We start from the raw sequence: 18533 nt of genomic DNA on the forward strand, positions 1-18533 counted from the left end.
GGTCTTCAGGGCTCCAGAGTTACATCCCTTTCCAAGAGCCAGAATCAAGGTGTGGGGGACTAGAGGGTCTGTGTGTCCTTGTGACAGGGGTCTTGTTCATTTGGAAGACTCCAACAGCTTTTCTCATGGTGCCTTGTTCCCCTTTCTTTCCCCAGGAGGGCCCGATGGTTCTTGTGACTCCAGCTTCAGTAGCGGCATCAGTGTCTTCACTCCAGCCAGGTAAGTGGTTTGTTCTGGCCAGAGCTGTTTGTGGAAAGTGAGCAGCCTCCATCTTCCCTGGGTGCAGGAGACTGCAGCAAAGCCCTGAGGCAGACTTTGCTTGGGGCCGCTACTTGTGGGACACAGGAAGTGCCTGATGAGGGAGTCCGAAGGATATTAAGAAAGCCCACCCAACCCGGTTCTGATGGACACATGGCCTCTTGGGAGGGATTAGAAGCTGTTTGAGGTGAGTAAATACAAGTTGTAAGAGTGTAGCTAATGCATGATGACCACAGGGAGACGCTCGCAGATGCCTTTGCCCAGCACCTTTCGCTTGTCCAGGATAACGCGAGGCTGATGAGACTGAGCAGGGAAATGCCGTTCAAGGAGAGTCCAGAGCACAGGCAGGGAGGGTGCATAGGCTGGGATGCAAGAGCGGTCCTTTCCCCGGTGCCAGGTCGGCTGTAATGGTGCAGCCTTCCACATGGGGGCAGTGCAGGCTGTAATGGCGCAGCGACGTAATCCTCTTCCTCGCCAGCCCCCGCCATGCTCTGCAGGATGATGACATTGCCCTGGGAGGGAATCATCACCATTCTGTCCCTGTCTGCGTCCCCTGGACTTGCCCCATGTCACTTTTTCCTTGGGAAGGATTGGCTGTGGGGTTGGAATAGATGGAGGTTCTCCTATAAGGGGTTTCTTCCCTCTGAATTCAACATTGAATGTGGACCCTGGGGGAACGGGTCACTCATGAAGAGAAAATATACACTCAACCCCAAGAGACTCTCTTCTCCTCAGACCCTTAGGATCTTTTCTCCTTTTATATCATTTCTTTATTCTTATCTCTAAGGACCTTGTGGGTGTTTTCAAAGTGAGTACTGACTATAAATGTGGACTGTTCCTAAGACCTCTCCCACATTGTTCAAGCAAGCCAATAAACACTGTTCATTTATGTGTTTTTAGCCAGTCATCACACACGTCCAGAGCCTGTGTTCAGCCCTGCAGTTTCCAAGATAAAGATATGGCCCCTGAATGTGGTCCCTGATCTTGAGGTTCTCCACTGGGGAGGCAGAGAAGTAAGGGTAGTGGTGGTTTTGCTGAGGGCTCAGACGGTGTTGGGGGCAAGCGTTGGCACCCCAGCTGAGGCTCGCTGGAACACTGGCTGACAACCATGAGCGCTCCGGGAGGGCTTCCGGGGCCCGGCTGTGCCCAACGCTTTGTGTTGCGTCGTTAGGTTTTGCTGACGTTTAAATCCCGTGGGGTCAGTAGTAGCATTATCTCCACTTTAGGGCTGAGGAGGGACAGGAGGTCGGGGCTGTTGTGTGGAGAATGGATTTAGGAGGGACTCGGGTGGGTGCAGACCGGTCAGGGGGCCACCGCCACATCCCGGTCAGACGGGATAGAGGCTCAGACTGAAGAGGTGGCAGAATGTGGAGGAAGTTGATAGATTTGAGATCTGTTTTGAAGGTAGAATTGACAGGAATTGCCGAGGGATGGGATGGCATGAGAGGAGGAAAATGAGGGAAAGAAGAACTTCTAGATTTGGGGCTTGAGCCAGATCAGGGCATCGTGGTATCATTTCCCAAGCAGGGGCGGAAGGAGGGACGGGTGTGTGAGCGGGCCCATCGAGAGCTGGGTTCCAGGCGGCTCTGAGCATCCCCCAGGAGCGTTTAAGGAAGCAGCTTTGGATATTGGATTCCAGAACTCGGGGGAGAGGTCTGGATGGAGATGCAGGGGGACTGGCCTGTCCCGTAGAGGAATTGCTTTAGTTCTGAGGGCCCTGGGAGTGAGGGGGGCAGACCTGTGGTTTAGAAGCCCCTCTGGCGGCGCCGGGGAGGGTCGGTGAGGGAGGGGGCCAAAACTGGCAACAGAAGGGCCTCTTGCAGACTTGTCCCTAATCTAGGCCACAGGGAGGGGATGATCATGCTCCTTGGGGGCTGGGGAGGTCCAGGAGGAGCAGAGACCTCCGTCACGCGGGAGGCGGTGGCCCGTTCGCCTGAAGGAGGCCTTGGTTCCTGTGCTGCAGCCGGGAACCACCTGGCTGGAACCAGTGCCTTGATTTATACCCGTTGTTCAGCAGCAAACACCAGTCCTGTCTTTGAAATTAAAAAACCAAGTGAGAACGAGTTATCTAGTGCTTTGTTTCCCTCGAACGGAGGTCTCCTCGCGGCAGCTGCCGATCTGAGTCACTAGCTATGCCAGAGAGGGGGGCGGCCTTCAGAGTCGTGGAACCTGAGCCCGGCCCCCCACCCACTGGAGACGGCAGCTGAGGACAGGAGGGTGGGGTGCCTACTTCCACCAGTTGGTGCTGCCAGAGGGGGACTGAGCTTGGGCAAGATGGCATCTTCCAGGGACACCGAGAAACATAACCCACCCTGTGGTTTTCCAGATGCGCCGCTCGCCCAGGGCACTGCCCGCGGGTGCCACTTTCACTAAGTTCAGGCCAGCCTAGGGCAGCAGCCCAATTGGGGTCCCCTCCCATGGCAGAGAAGCATCCCCCCCTGGCAGAACACTGTCAGCGAGGTGACACTCGATCTGATGAAAGCTCTGGGCCTTCTCCCTTATTCACAAAACTCTAAATACACTTTCAGGGGTTCAGGGATCTCCTCGAAGCCAATTCTTGCACCCCAGACCTTTTTTTTTAATCTCTAAATCCTCACTTGGCCCTAAACACAGGGAGAGTAACTGACAACCCAAGAGCATAAGCCTCTTCTTCCTCCTCATGTCCCCTCTGTCCCAAGATGCTGGGAAAGCCCCAGGCGGCCCCGGGTGAACAGTAGCCACAGGGGAGAGCCATCTGAATGAGCAGGGGCTACGAGGTCATCGTAGTGAGGAAGGGCTCCAGGTACCGGAGGCTGGGTTCCTCCACCCTCCAGGAGTATGAGAAATGCATACGGAGCTGGCAACCGGACTCCTTAGGAGGACAGGGGAAGAAGGATGGAGGCAGCGTGCTTGCAGCTGAGGGAAGGGTTAAGGAAGAATAGTATACACCTCTTTCTCTCTGTCCCTCCCCTTCCTTCTCTCCCTGTCTAATGCTGCTATGTGCACCAGGCACATTCTTCATCACCGTGAATCCTCTGAGCCGTGGAATCCCACTGCCTGAGCGCACATCCTGACTTCACCATGCCTGGCGGTGTGGCCCTGGGCAAGCAGCTTAACCTCTCCCTGCCTCCGTTTCCTCATCTGTAAACTGGGTGTGATGATCTGCTCATCCTGTAGTAGTATATGGAGCTTAAAGGAGTCAAAGCATGTAAAGAGCACAGAATGGTGCCTCACCCACAGACAGCACTTTACACACTTCAGCTACAATTATTATTACAAGAACCTTGTCATTATCCCCATTTTACAAGTGAGGATACGGGCCCAGAGAGGTTAACTTCTTGCCCAAAGTTGTTCAGCTAGCTAGTGACGAGCTTGGAATTCAGGCTAGTAAGTCTGTCTGACCCCCAGGCCCACGCATTTCAGCTTCATTAGTCACAGTTGGAGAGTTGCTGGAGCTTTGCATGTTGGCCTGTGACCTGATACAGGAGCCCCAGACAGGCATTGCCATGGGCACAAGCTTCTACTCTGAAGCCCTGGGCCTCGCTGAGGACCAGTGTCATCGGGGACATTTAGTATGGGTCTTCTGGTATAGCTGGCTGCATAAGGCAAGCAGAAAGATCTAGAAATCAGTGCTTCCCAACTTATAGCACCTGCTGATTGAAAGAATTAGTAAAGATCTTTTATAAAAAACAACTTTGAATTCAGCAACAGTTCCCTTTTAGATTTACCTTTGTTCTAATTTGATTAGAGCCGTAACATATGAGTGCCATCAAGGGTTAGATGTTACAGAAATAAAGTGCTGCTTCCCAGAGAGAAGCGCTGGATTTTATCACGATGTATTAGAAGTATCAGAAGCCGTATTCAATAAATCAATATTTTAATAGCCACAGTAGCACCATTCATTTAGAAGTCGTAGTACATATACTTGTAAGACCTTCATTATGAGATGCTTTATGAGAAAATGCTCCGTGAAAATGGAGTTTTGGAGACACTTTGAAATAACTCAAAAGCCCTCAAGAGTGACTAGTCTAGACATTTTGGAACCGGTGCAGAAATGTGTTTTAAACTGTGAGTGAGCTCCGTTCTGTTCTTTCTGGGTAAAGTAAACCAGGGCAGAGGGAGCGCACCTCCGGCTCCAGCCCAGCAGCTCAGGAGCTGAGCACAGGGTGCAGCGTGCCCGCTCTAGGAGGGGCCCAGGTTCCAGAGTCCTGGCTTCCCACCGAGCACGCGCGGAGCCCAGCACACACAGCCCACCCGGCGTAGCAGCTGAGAGCTGTCCCCTCAGAGGCGGGCAGGATCATCTATCCTCCCTTTCCCTGGTGCCCTGGGCCGTGCCTGCTTACCATGGCCTTCACCTCCAGCCAGCCAAGGGAAGTGGGAGCCAGGGAGAGCGTCTCCAGCTGAGGGAGTGAGTTCTCCATGCCTCATGGCCTCGGACAGGCCCCATACTGCCTCATCTGTGCATCAAAGGACTTTGACCATCTGTGCATCTGTGCATGGTCTACATGAACCATGGGGCCTCTTTCAGCCATGAAGTTCTTGGTTGTTTGAAGCTGACCCCTGCCTCACCATCAGTCCAAAGGTACCCGTGTCTGGGGAGGGCTGCTGTGGGGAAAGTCGGAGACTGTTAGCACACACAGTGCTGCCAGTTTATACACCAGCTCCATGAAATCCTTCCTTTGTTATTTGGCCCCAACAGAGCGCCACCTGAGGGAGATGCCATAACGGGCATCGATTTCTGCCCTCAGTAGAGATGCTCAGCTGGCCAGGAGCATCTCGGGACCACTGTGAGTTAAGGAGCCCGGCTGGCCGAGCGACTGTCTATCCTTGGCATCTCGGGATCCTATTTGGGCCACTTGGATTTGGAGCGCCCCCCACTCCAAACACAGATCAGCACCAGGCTTCCCCAGTGTCCTCTCTCGCGCGGAAATGGTGCTGCCGTGGACTCTCCTGAGTGCGGCCCATTAGGAGCCAGTGCCATGCAGTGGGTGAGGCCACTCTGGACTCGGATGCTCGCGTTCAAGTTGCCAGCTCCGCCACTCCCCAGCTGTGTAACGTGGAGAGGTTACTTAACGTCTCTGTGCTCTGATTCCCTCGTCTCCAGAATGGGAACAGCATTGCTGCTGGCGTAGGGCCCTCGAGGGAAGTGAGTCGGCCGTGCAGGTAGAGCTCAGCTTGACGCCTCGCACAGAGTATTTATGCAGGACACGAGTAATCATCGTTTTGAGTGCCATCGCCGTCATCACTGCTATCAGAGCCGTGTGTCATCTTGTCTCCCCTACCCCAGCAAGGTTCATACACCCCACTGGGCCTGAACTGCAGGGTGGATGGGGGAGCTGGGTTTGGCACTGCCTTCCTCCCCACCAGCAGGACACAGCTGTGCTAGGTCAGTGCAGCCCTGAGTCCCCCAGGCCTCCCTCCTGAGGGCTGTTTCAGCTAAGAATGGGGCAGCGACCTGCCAGACATGGGGCACTCATGGCACCCTGGGCCCCATGTGGCAGCTCCTGCTGTGGAGAGGGACTCACTGCAGACCTTGGGTTCACGGGGTCAGGAGAGAGCAGGCAGGGAAGGGGCTTCCGTTCATTCCCCACTGCTTTCCGAGCTCGCTTTGTTAAGGCCTTGGGCTGCAGGTAGGCATCTGAAGTGTCTCCAGCCATGGAGACACTAATCTCCAAGTTCCTGCCCACCCAAGGAGAAGAGCTTACAGAGCACCCCAGAAGGTGCTCAGTAGGAGGCCAGTGCTATGGGGAAAAGAGGAACTTGGAGATTAGACAGTAAATCCTGGCCATCGGAGGAGGGAGAGGAGTGTCTAGGAAATTGTCAGAGAAGAAAAGAAAATGCTTGGGAAGCCCTGGGATGGCCTGCCAGCCTGCCCCTGCAGAGCCTGCCACATGTGCTGCCCAGTGTGTGCGCCGTGGTCCATCTGAGCTGAGGGTGCTGAGGGCATGAAAGACACACTGGGTTTAAAAGACTCCGGACATGAAAAGAATATAATGTGCTTTATTACTAATCTATATATTGATATTTATATTGATTCTGTGTTGAAGTGACATTTGGGGTATATTGGGTTAATTACCATATATCACTAAAATTAATTTCACCTGTTTTCTTTCTACTTTTTAATATAAAACCGAAAAGCATAAAATTCTATATGTGACTCGCATTATGTTTCTGTCGGACAGTGAGTGTGAGAGAGATTAAGAGATTGTCCGGGAGGCTGCATTTGCCACCCTGGACTTGTCTGTCTGTGGGGGAGTTTCCCCATCTGTCTTAGGCTACGAAAGACCCCAGAACTTCCAGACGTATGGCTCTTGGGGAGATCTCAGTGGCAGCCCCACCCAGAGGCTCAGGTCTGCTGGGTCGCGTCACTCACACACCCAGCCCCTCTAACCACCAGAGGATAGAAGTGCCCACTTGCACCCCCGAAACGAGCACCATGGGGAATCATCAAACTGTATTAAACAGCAGTTTCGTTTAGCACTTAACAGAGCTAAGATCATGCCCGGTAGGAATTCACTTCAGATGAGCTTCAGGAAGTCTGCAGGCGAATTGGGAAAGCACAGGCATCGAGTTCCTGATGCAAATGAATAATTGAGCAGCCTGGAAATACCATGAAAGGCCGTTTTGTACAGGCGAGCGATAGTGTCCTGCGTCGGAGGGGAAAGGAGCCCCTGCCTGACATCCTAAGGCCCTCTGTCCTTGCCGTCCCCATCCCCGACTACCCTGGCCAATGCCTGGACACCGTGCTTTGGGCAGAGGGCTAAGTGTCAGTGTCCCAGCAGCACCCAACCTTCCTGGGGCTGCTTGGCGGGACTTTTCTCTGCCTGGAGACCAGCAGGGCTTTGGGCTAGGGAAGCGGGGAGCCTGTGCCCCACTGGAGCAAAGGCATCCTGAACAAGCTCCATTCTGTAGGCTGAGGCTGTGTCACCTCTTCCCCGACTCAAACAAGAATGTTACAGCTTCACAGGCAGCTCTCAAGGCCTCTCAACCAGGTCAAACGTGGTGCTGAGTGCCCTGGAGTGTGACGAGGCAAAGAGCCACGATCCCTGTCCTCACAGGAGAAGTGTTCTTTGGGTGCCTGGTGAAGGACCTGTTGGATTTAAGGGGTGTTACCAGGGCCATCCCCTGGACTCTCTGGACATGGTGGTTTTGTTTTATCAACAAAGGGTCTGGACGTAATGCCCTAAGGGCGCTAAACAGTCTTTCAACCATGAGGTCTGCTAGGGCAGAGCTCTTTGATATCAGAGAGGTTTTCTCTGGTACAAGCCTGCTAGTGCTGGAAAGAGAAGAAGGGGAAGCGGGTGGCTGCCCGGCAGAACGGCTTTCCTCCCCAGACGTGGTTGCTGGAGCTCCTACCTTGGAGAGGGAGGAGGGGAGCGGAGGGAGAGGGGCCCTCTGAGCGCTTTGCGCGGTGTGTGCCCTCTGCCACTGCCCCAGGACAGCGGGCTGAGCGTGCGTCTCTCAGTGTGCGGGGCCAGGGTGCGTCTGCAGCTCTAGGGGCGGGGGCCTGATGGGCTTCAACCTGGCTCCTTCCTGGTCTCACCCGCAGCACTGAGAGGGCCCCCGTCACCCTCCACCTCGACGGGATTGTGCAGGTTCTGAGCTGCCACCTCAGCAACATGGCCATCGGGATGATGACCAGGATCGCTGTCCTCAAGTGGCTCTACCACCTCTACATCAAGACCCCCCGGAAGGTGAGCCCCCGGGCCCCTCAGCCCTGCAAGCCACGCGGCTGCTTCTGGGTGGAGTTTGAGGGCCTGCCCGTGCTTGGTAGGATTTTGGTCGTTGCAGTTCTGGAGAAACCGTGACCAGGAGAGAGGTGGCAGATGCCTGAGGAGCCCTCGGTGTCTTGAGGGGGGTTTGGGAGGTGCTCCCTGCAGTGGGGGAGCTCACGTGGGTCCCTGCTTCTCTGCTCTCTCCAGATGTTCCGGCACACAGACAGCCTCTTCCCTACCCTACTCCAGACGTTATCAGATGAATCCGACGAGGTAGGTCACCAGTGCCCCCTCCTCTGTGCCCCGGCTGCCAGCCTCTCCTTTTGATGGGATTGTGTAGCTGAGGGGTGCTCATTTTGTTGTTGTTGTTCTCGTAAATCAACACCCCTGAAATCACCCTATTCCTCCTACCTGGTGAGGTGCATCCATTAAGGGAAAAGCTGTTTACTGCCCTCAGCTTTGGGAATAAGGACGCTGTCTTCGTGGGCCCTTCTGAAGAGAGCGCTGGGTCAGGGCACTGGCGAGGAAACCAGTCCGGCGGGGAGCTCCTTGTCCCTGGAAGGCCGTGGAGAGTGGTGATGGGGAGCCCAAGGGCAAGGTCCATCCCGCCTAGCTGCCCAAACTAGGGCAAGTCACTGCCCGGCTCCGCACCTCAGTTTCCTTCTCTGTCCGACGGGGTAGTAACAGCACACGGGGTTATGAGAACGAAATGACCCACGAAAAATGCCGGGTGCTGTGCTGGGCACCCGCTAAGCACTCAAGGAGCGTCAGTTGTGATTCGTTTCAGCTGGACTCCATTTTGACCTCTAGTTTGAAATCGGACCCTGAAGCTTTGCGTTTATTGGGGTCACCGAAAGTTAAAGGGAGAGGCTGGCCCCGTCCCAGGCAGCAGGAGTAACCCCAGGTTGGGGGGGGTGTCTCAGAGTGGGGCAGGGGGAGCAGGACCCTGCATCTGGCCATGTGGGGGAGGGGCTCCTCCAGCCGCACCTCTCCCCACGCCATTCCCAGCAGCGTTCTGTTGCGTGGACTTCCTCACCAGGACTCCCCTGCTTCCCAGCCAAGGGGCAGGATTTGTAGTTGGGTGTTGCCATTTGCCGGGGTAGCATCCCTTCCCTCCGCCAGTACCAGCTCCAGGCTCTGTGTTGGCCGCTGGCGGCCCGCGCCTTGACCCGCCCCTCCCTCCCCTCTTCTTCCCTCCTCGGGGCTCCGGGCAGCTGTGGGCTCGGTGAGGCAGCAGGCTCGCGCGCACCTGCAGACCTCCCAGCTGCCCAGCGGGAACGAAGAGCAGACGGGCTGGCGCGGTGGGAGAAAGAGGGAGAGGGACGTGGCTCATGACTTCCCGTGGCAGGAGGCACCTTGGTCCTTCCCGGGCTGGTACCAGGCTTGTGTGGAGCCCAGGGAAGCTGTCCTGCAGCCTGACTTTGCTTCCCTGAACCTGAGCTGAAGAGAGATGCAGACGGGCAGGTGTCCACCTCTAGGTCCTCTCAGGGACTCTGCACTTCCAGAAAACTCAAAGCAGGTGGTCTGGGAGTCTGCCCGTGTCCCCTCCTGCCTGTCCACCGCACACACGCCTGTGCACACACACGCCACCACCCCCTTTTTCCCCCACCACCGCTGCAGTGTGAGGCCCAGGTGGACGTGGCCCAGTTCTGCCTGAGTTAGGACTGACTCACTGCACAGTCACGGCCCTCATTTCAATACAAAAAGGGAGAGAATAGCTTTGCTGATTGGTTCCTTCCCGAGTACTGCAGTGGAAGCAGCTGAGTTTTCAGTCCTTTAAATGGAGTCGTTTAAGCCCATGCAGCCTTCTTTGCTCGCGATCGGTCTTTGCGTGCGTGTGCATTTGAAGGGAGCCGGAGGAGACGCAGTCCATGAAACAGCTCTGTTCAGGTTGCGGCTGTGGGAGCTCGATTTGCTGAAGTGCCAGGTGTTGTGGGGCTTTGGGGCCCATCTTGTGGGCCTCCGGTGGGGAGGGGATTGCAGCTGCTCCTGGGGACAGTGACCGGAGTGGGGTGAGGCGGGAGGGTGCTCCTCTAACAGCCGTCAACGTCCCTGCTTTCCCATCTCTCCAGGGGAGGTAAGATTTAGGGACCTCAGTATCAGTGGCGAGTTGTGGTTTTGCCGCATCCTGGTTCTTCACCAGAATCACGTCCCCAAATGTCCCCCACTGAATCTGGTGACCTTGAGAGGGTACAGTGTACTTGGCAGTGGAAATACAGCCATGAACAAGACAAAGTCCCTCTTCTCCTGAAGTGAGCTTCCTTTCCAGGGTATCTAGGAAGTGCTGTCTGTGAGAATATCCCAATACTTCCAGGTACAGCCCTGATCTCAGATTGGAGCTCCCTGGGGTGCAAGACCCTGAAAGGCCATCTAGTCAAGTTGGACCACAGATTGGTGGGGAGGGGCCCCTTCCTAGGGAGGGCTTCACAGAGCCCCCTCGCTGATGGAATGTAACTGTGGCCCACCCTACGCAGGGCCGTACATCCAGCCTGGGGCCTCAAGACACAGTTTAGCCCATTTGTAACAGCTGACTTGTGTGAGGTCGTTACAGTGCCAGGAACTGTGCTTAGACCCCTTCGCTGTTGTATCTAGAGAAGGTTCAACAGTTCTGTGGGGGAAATACTGTTATCATTTCATTTTACAGTTCAGAAAACACGGCCGAGCGAGGTGAGGTTAAGTTGCACACAGCCGGGGCGTGGTGGAGCCAAACTCAGAACCGGATCTGTTTGACTCCAAAGCCCGTCCTCTTAGTCGCCTAACCACCATGCCCGTGTTTCACCACCTGCGGCCCTGACCGCCCACATCGGAACCCCAGCTCGTGTTTAGTCATATCGTCATCCCCATATGCCTTCTTCTCTTGTTCCACAAGTTCTTGAGAAGAGTTCTCTCAGTCTGGTGTGGAGAGGGGTGTGTGTATTCTGAAAAAGTTCTCCCTCAGCCCCCTGACCCTTTGTCCGCTTTTCTTATTGGTTTATAGGAGCTCTTTGTATATCGGGGACATTCCATTTATCATGTATGATTGTGATACACCCACGTGCCCACCACCCTTGGTGAGAGCCACTGGCCCCCGGGGGACAGAGTGTACCCAAGTGCTAATGATGCAAAAGCTGGGCACAGGGAGGGGCAGAGCCTTAGAGACCTAGCTCTGCCCCCCACCACCATGCAGTCCCCTTGGCACGTGGCCTCACTGGGGTGTCTTGTGTGCCGTTGTTTCTCTGTCCGCCTCCCCTTCCCCCTGCTCCAGTGGCAGCTTGGTAGTCCACACCCTTCCCCCGCCCCACTGGCAGCTTGGTAGTCCATCCACACCCACCTGGCATCCTCAGGTCGTCTCTGCTTTACCTTATTCAGGAGAAGCGGCTGTTTCCTCAGTACCGCCTGCTCCTTGCAGACTTTATCTGAAAATCCCTTTTGTCAGAAAGAATTTGCAGGTGTCAAATTAATATTCTTGGCACTAGAGTAGAAATCCTCCCATTAGCTGGAGATCCAATGACTTGTTTTTAAGTGAAAATGCAACCCCGATTCAACAGCGCAGAATGCATGGCACGTGCACAGAGCTTCCTGCTGGACCCTGGTGGGAGGTGGGGCTGCTTCTTCCCCTGCCCGGAAGATGCCAGTTGTCGGCTGCCTCCCGAGCCTGCAGCTGCCGGGGCGGGCTCTGTCCGTGAGCCCCCAGAGGACAGGTCTTCTCCATGTTCCTGGTGGTGCGGCTGGCTCAGTTGCAAGGGGGTGGGGGGAGGGGTGGCTCGGTGATTCCTCATCCTCATCTTACTCTCAAGCACAACTTGCCTCCTAACCTGGATTTAAAATCCTCAGCGGGTGGGGGGAGGACTTCCCTGGCAGTCCAGTGGCTAAGACTCCTCGCTTCCACTGCAGGGGCTGTGGGTTCAATCCCTGGTCAGGGAACTAAGATGCCATGCGGCACAGCCAAAAAAAAAAAAAATCCTCAGGGGGTAATGGTGGGTACGTGTCATTATACATGTGTCCAAACCCACAGAATGTACAACACCATGAGTGGACCCTCATGTCAGCTATGGACTTCGGGGGATATTGATGTGTCAGTGTAGGTTCATCGATCGTAACAGATGCTCTGCCATGGTGAGGAAGACTGATAAGGGGGAGGCTGTGCGCATGCAAGGGCAGGAGGTATGTGGGAAATCTCTGTACCTTCTGCTCAGTATTGCTGTGAACCTAAAACTTCTCAAAAAACTAAAATCTATTTTAAAGAAAGAAATATGTAGAATTAAAAATAAAAAGTCTCAGTCTCAGAAGAGACCTGGAAGGATGTCTGGTACCCCTCCAAGGGAATGTAGCATCCCAGACAGCCAGCCACCAGACCTGAGCTCGAATCACAGGCGCTCTAACCCCTCCTCACCATGGACCATGGGCAAGAGCCTAACCGCTCCAGCCTGCGCAAAGGGCCATGATGTCTGGACATGCCTCATAGACCACTGTTTAAGGGGACAGAGTAAAACTCCTGGTCCGATCCTGGCCCTTCCTAACAACCTGTGCATCACCCCAAGTTCTTCAGGGGAAATTGGCATTTCGCTCTGTTGAACTCTTCTGCCCAGGAGCAGGGCTTGTCCCCATTTGAGTCATCTTGTAAAGCTTCGAGGTCTTTTTTGTAGGTCTTATTCATTATGAAGTTTACTTTCAGTATTTAAAATTTTGTTGTGACTTTGAGGGGCATTCCTTTCCGGTAATATTTTTTCCCGAGTGACAGTGCAGCCCGGTGGCCAGGCTGTCCAGGAGTCTGGTCCTGACTCTGCCACTTAATAGTTGGTTGGGGGATTCCCTGGCAGTCCAGTTGGTTAGGATTCTGCGCTTCCACTGTAGGGGGCACAGGTTCTATCCCTAGTCGGGAACTAAGATTCCCCATGCCGCATGGCGGGGCCAAAAACAAAGTTGGTTGCCCTTGAGCAAATTACATAGCCTCTCTGAGCCCACTTTTCTTATCTGAAAACCGAAAGTAATGGTGGAACCACCCACCCAGGTTGTTGTGAGGATTAAATGAGATCGAGAATGTCAAATGCTCAGCACAGGACACAGCACATGTAAACACGTGGTAAACGTTAGCTCCTCCGACGCTGGTTATAATTTCTGTGAAAATGGCAGAGACACACACTGAAATCAGGAAGGTGGGCTCCACGTTTGCCCCACGTCCTTCCTGCCTCAGTTTCAGCAGCAGAAGCTGGAATGGAAGCAGGTCTCTGTCCTGTTTCCCTGCCTGTCTCTAGGACCACACAGGCCCTTTGCAGAGTAGGTGGGGCTGTTGGGGGTTCATCGTCCATTTCCAGGTCACAGAAAAACCAAGAGGAAGGCTGTGCTTCCTCCCCCTCTATCAGCCCCCCAGCAGCCCTGAGATAGCGCTGCCCAGAGCAGGGAGCCCATCGTCAGTGGGCTGTGTTGCAGTGTTGCCGGTGGAGGGGCTCCCAGCTGGCTGCCCCGGGTCCAAGGGAAGGAGGAGAAATGCCATCTGCAGCAGAGGACCTGCACTGGGGCCTCTCACTGCCACAGCTTCTTGCTGATGCCATTGAGATCCAGAGGGGCACACCTCCTGGGGCCACCAGAGGCAGCCTCCCAGAGGCTTCTCAACATCTCGGAGCTGGGGTGTCCCTAACACCTTAGAGCAGACATTCTCAATCCAGGAGAAGTCCCCCCCTCTTTCCCCTCCCCTAGTTGCAAAGCAACTATGAAGAGAAATTGTGGATGGGAGTTTATGGCTTATGTGTTCAAATTCTAGAAAATTTGGAAGGTAGGTTAGTGAGGGCATTACTCACGGCAGTGGTAGAGTTTCTAACTCCGGAATCCATTAACTGCATGGAAAGTGTGGTCTGGCTGTCACACCCAGTGGGACATACAGCCATGACTAGGAGGCCAGAATAATGGGGGGATAGTTAGACGGGTCTAAGAAGTGATCTGGGGGCATCTAACAAAGGTACTTAAAGTCCCCCATGGGAACAGTGATGTACCCCAGTCCAGAGTAGCCCAGTGCCTTTCCTGTCCTTTACCCCATGGTACATCCCAGAAGTGTCCAGACCCGTGGGCGGGAGTGCAAGAGCTGCCCCACCCTCTGCTGAGGGAAGGGGGGGCCGTCAGCTCTTCTCTCTAGTGCGAGACTTGGCCCATCAACCCACTCTGTCTCGGGGCACTCGGACCCTCACCAGCAGGGGTGTTATCAGGGAACAGACACGACTATATTTGAGGGTGGTGGGCTTTGGGGGACAGGGAGAGGATTTCATTTGTTTTCATGGTCCAGCTCCCAGGAGAAATGGAGCGGGAGAGGTTCTCAAATCTCTCAAAAGAGAGAGCTCTGCGGGGCTACACTGAGTCGCCCCAAAGAGAAACGGGCCGAGGCCGGTATAAGGGATGGGCAGAGTGGCTCTGGGATTGTGCTGTGACTGTTGCCGCTGCTGCTGCTGACTGGAGGTCTGAGCCCAGTCCCCCGGCGCAGACTTGGAGCGAGGCTGCCTTTGACTTCTTCTGCCTCGGGAAGCGGCAGCCGTGCTGTCGCATCATGTCCCTTTCCCTCTCCATCCCTCATCCTACCTGGTCCACAAAAGCACTCCCTCAACTTTTCCTCTCCCCAGGAGCCCTTGTCACTATGGTCTGGTGGGGTCGGCCAGTTGGGCCCAGGGATTCATCTCTCTGCTGTAAAGGGATTTAGTTGGTGGCAACAGAACCTTCCGCATTGGGGGAGGCCCCAAACCCAAGAGCTGTGCCCTGTGGGTGGTGGGGAGGCGCCAGTCCCCATGGGTTCCTCTTCTGACTCACATTCCAGCATGACAGGCTGTGCTCTCCTGCCCTCGGGAAGGAGGGCCTTCTGTTGGAAATTGGCCATCCCTCAGTGTCTGCCCCAGAAATGAGGGCTGCCACTTATTTAGAGGCCCCTGTAATTGACAGCAGCTTAGAGAGCCAGTGATGGCCTGTCCGACGCCCCCAGCACTGGCGTCCTTTGGAAACCGTGCTGGTTACTGTGTGCCGGACGCCACGTGTCTAGGAGAAGGAGAGGCAGAAACCAGTTTATGGAGTAGTTGCTCTGGTCAGAGTGCATCACATCTGTTGCCTTAAGGAATCTGCCTGGTGATCTTGGAGTGGTTTTCATTATCCCCAGTTTGACATAAGACGAAGTTCAGGCGTGAGGACGATAACTTGCCCAAGGTCACACTGCCAGGAGCCAGAATTGGAAGTCAGCTCTGTCTGATTGCAGAACATCTAAAACCCCGCAGGAGGTCTGACCTCGCTGCACAGCGGGAGTGCCGCCGGGATGGGGTGCACTTTATTCTTCAGTCTGGACACACTTGACTTTGACCTGCCCCATTGGGCTGCCCCGGGGCTGCTCACCCACCCACGGCCCCATCCAGAAGGAATGGGCCAGTGGCAGGGACGGCTGAGGGGCGGTGTGGAAGCAGCCTGGGTGGAGAGCAGGAGGACAGGCCTCTGCTCCACGCTGCCCACTCTCCCCGTGGGACCGGGCAAGTCCACGGCATCTCCTCACCTCCATTTCCCTCCCTAAATTGCGGTTGGACTGGATCGTGTTAGTCCCTTCCAGCTCTGACTTTGTGTGGTCCTGACTCCACTGCCTGGAATACTAATGCAGCCTGCTCAAAAGTGGACAGTCTTCTGTAAGAATGGGGCTTGTTTTTCCTTCTCATATCCTTGCCTCAGTTTTTATTTCACTCCAATTTTCATTCCATCCACTCTCCAAAACAAACAAAAACAACCCCTCCACCACCCACCACCCCCCGCTTCAATTTCGAAGATTTCTTTATAGTCAGATCACACGATCAGGTCAGATGCCAGCCCGGAGAACCGAGGGGTGAGATGTCAGGGGCCAAGAACTTGCTTCCTCTCGCCGAGAGCCCACCTCACATGGAGAGATGAGCTGGGCCACAGCACAGACAGCCGAAACAAGGAAGGTGTGGACCCTCTCCTGCTGCAGCCTTCCGGGGGCTGGTCCACTCAGCTCTCCCTGGGGCTCACCCTGCGGCTTCCGTTGGAGGCTTTGGAGAGGAAATGAGAGGAGGGGAAGTAATGAGCAGGGAGAAAAGCTGTGGCCAGCAGGGCAGAGACACAGGCCTCTAGTCACAAGCCACAGGGACAGGTGGCCCCAGGCCCCCACGGCCCAGCAGAGGCACTGGCCGTCAGCACTAGAGGTCCTGGAAGGTCTTCTGCAGTGAGCCCTTGATGTAGACGATTGCCGTGGAGGGGGCAGGGGAGAGGGGCGCGTGGTCTCAGTCCCAGAATTGAGCCTATGGGGAGGCCTGCTGCTCTCATCCTTCCATATCTCTGCACTGTGTGCTTTCACTGCCCCGCATCAGCCTCCTTCAGGTAAGGGGGGACCCACAGTACTCGCCATCGGCCGCCATCACCTGCTCTAGGAAGGCAGGTTTGTGTGCCGGGAGGGTTTTCAGTCTTCATCTCTGTCTGGATTCCCTCCACTGATGGGCAAGTGAGGACCCAGAGCTGCACCGTAACTGGAGCACCTGAGTTGGGCAGGGGCCTCCTGGTGAAGGCGAGGGTGGACTGAGAAGGGCAGATGAAGGGGAGGTTTGCTTTCCCGAAGTAGGGCTGGGCGGCACAGGAGGGAGTCTACAAAGGGGAGCTGGTTGCGAACCGTCTTACCCTGGACAGGGCTGGGGGCTCCCAGAGAGCCGAGCTACAGGCCGACTGGCCTCCAGGGATGAGCAGACCACCTGCCGCAGCCCATCTCTCCTTGAACTCAGGAAGTGATCAGTCACCTCACCTAGAAAGTCCAACAACCCAACAGAAGTGCCACAGGGAGCCACGCACACCAGGGCCACTGTCAGAATCCTCTGGAGCTTTTTTTTTAATAGGTAGGTTGTTTGTTTTGGCTGCACCGCATCTTAGTTTCAGCATGAGGGATCTTTGTTGCAGCATGCAGGATCTTTAGTTGTGGCACACGGGCTTCTTAGTTGCAGTGTGCGCGTGGGATCTAGTTCCCCGACCAGGGATCGAACCCATGCCCCCTCAGTTGGGAGTGCAGAGTCTTACCCACTGGACCACCAGGGACCCCTCTCTGGAGCTTTTTAAAATCCGGCTGTTTGGGCCTCAGCCCAGACCGCCTGAATTGTTCTCTGAGGTGCAGCCTCATGGCCTGGGTGCTGGTATTCTCCACAACCCGCAACGATTTTGATGCTTGTCTCTGGTTGAGAACAGATCAGCCTAAGATCCTATTGGGAGGCTAGGGGCCAGGCCCCTAGCTCTCAGCCCTGATGCCCTCTCTCCATAGCCCTTGTGGTGGTGGCCAGGCCAGGGGCCCTGTTTTTACCCGCACCCCCACCCCACTTGCAGCATCTTGAGAAGTCAAAATTTCTCCCAAGATATGTGTCGATTTCTTCTCCTCCAGAGACGGCCAAAGCTGAGTCAACTAAATTTCCCTGACATCTTCCTGTTGGCAGTTCGCAAGGCCCACGGACGGGGCGGGGAGTTCTGGTTGCTAGAGATGCTGAGGACAGGAAGTGTACCTAACGCTCGCTCCACGCCAGACCTGTGCTGGGCATCACCCAGCAGGCGTGGTCTTAGTCCGTCTCCACAGCAGCCCCTCGAGGGTGCGTTCTGCTGTGTCCCCACTTTACTAAGTGGAAACAGACTCAGGGAAGTGAAGTAACTAGGTCAGGATCTCGGCTTGATGCTCCGTGAGTCCACGAAGCCTTATTTGTCACGTACGCCACCCACTCCTGCTCATCAAGGCCGGCCAGGTCCCCGTCTGTGTCATCATAGCACCCTGTGCCCTCAGACCCTCTCACAGCCCTTGTCACACTCTATGAGGACAGAGGCTGTGTCCAGCACATAGAAGGTGCCCAGATGCGTTTATGAGCAAGTGAAGAGACGGGGTGGGGCAGGTGGTGAGCTGACCCCACTGCGGCCTGCCCCACCCTCCTCCCTCCCTTGCTGGGGCCTGGTTCTGCCTCCTCGGACCAGAGCTGAGTGGCTTGCAAGCACGCTGAGATTAAGTGGAGACCTGGTAGTGGGCAGGAGACCGGGCAGCCCCACGCCGCTCTCCTGGTTGCCATGGACTGGTGCCCCGGAGACAGCGGCCCCTCGGCTCATCGCCTGGTAACTGAGCTGTAACAGGGTGCGCACTGCTCCCGAGCTGCCCGCAGCGTGGCCGGCCCCTTGCCTGTTCCCTGTCTGGCTCGTGGGGAGAGTTTGCCTCCTGGAGGTGCACCTACTGGTCAGGGCCTCTGGGATGCAAGTGAGCGATGGCTGGCTTCAGCAGGAAGCCCTGGGAGTGGGAGAGAAGGGGTGGCGGGGGCGGGGGGGACTGGTCTCCAAGTTGTCTCACCCCAGGCTGGCCTTTCCCTCCTCTCCCCTCAGAGGGATGGAGGCTGGAAGGCTTTAGGCTGCCAGAACCCATGCTGTGCTGTCACTGTGGAACTTAATAAGCAGTAGGTGCTGGCCTTTGGCATGTATGGCACATTTCAAACTTCACTAAAAGCAGAAGAGAAGAAAGAAAGAAAAGAAAGCAATCTTGATTCCTAAGGGCATGCTTCAAAGTCAGGCAACAAACCAAGATATAATCCTTTTTTTTTTTTTTAAGTTGATTTTGCTTTACCAAGC

At 55.4% G+C, this 18533-nt stretch overlaps 1 protein-coding gene across 1 annotated transcript in view; it reads left to right on the forward strand.

Moving 5' to 3' along the window:
- VAC14 (VAC14 component of PIKFYVE complex) overlaps positions 1-18533 on the forward strand; it is a 97915-nt gene that overhangs the window by 23190 nt on the left and 56192 nt on the right. The window contains exons 10-12 of the mRNA XM_065898714.1: positions 156-219; positions 7787-7931; positions 8160-8225. Coding sequence (XP_065754786.1) covers positions 156-219; positions 7787-7931; positions 8160-8225 — 275 coding nt within the window. The remainder of the gene's footprint in view (positions 1-155; positions 220-7786; positions 7932-8159; positions 8226-18533) is intronic.

The sequence above is a fragment of the Phocoena phocoena genome, chromosome 20 (assembly GCF_963924675.1).
Source record: "Phocoena phocoena chromosome 20, mPhoPho1.1, whole genome shotgun sequence".
In the NCBI taxonomy this organism is placed as follows: domain Eukaryota; kingdom Metazoa; phylum Chordata; class Mammalia; order Artiodactyla; family Phocoenidae; genus Phocoena; species Phocoena phocoena.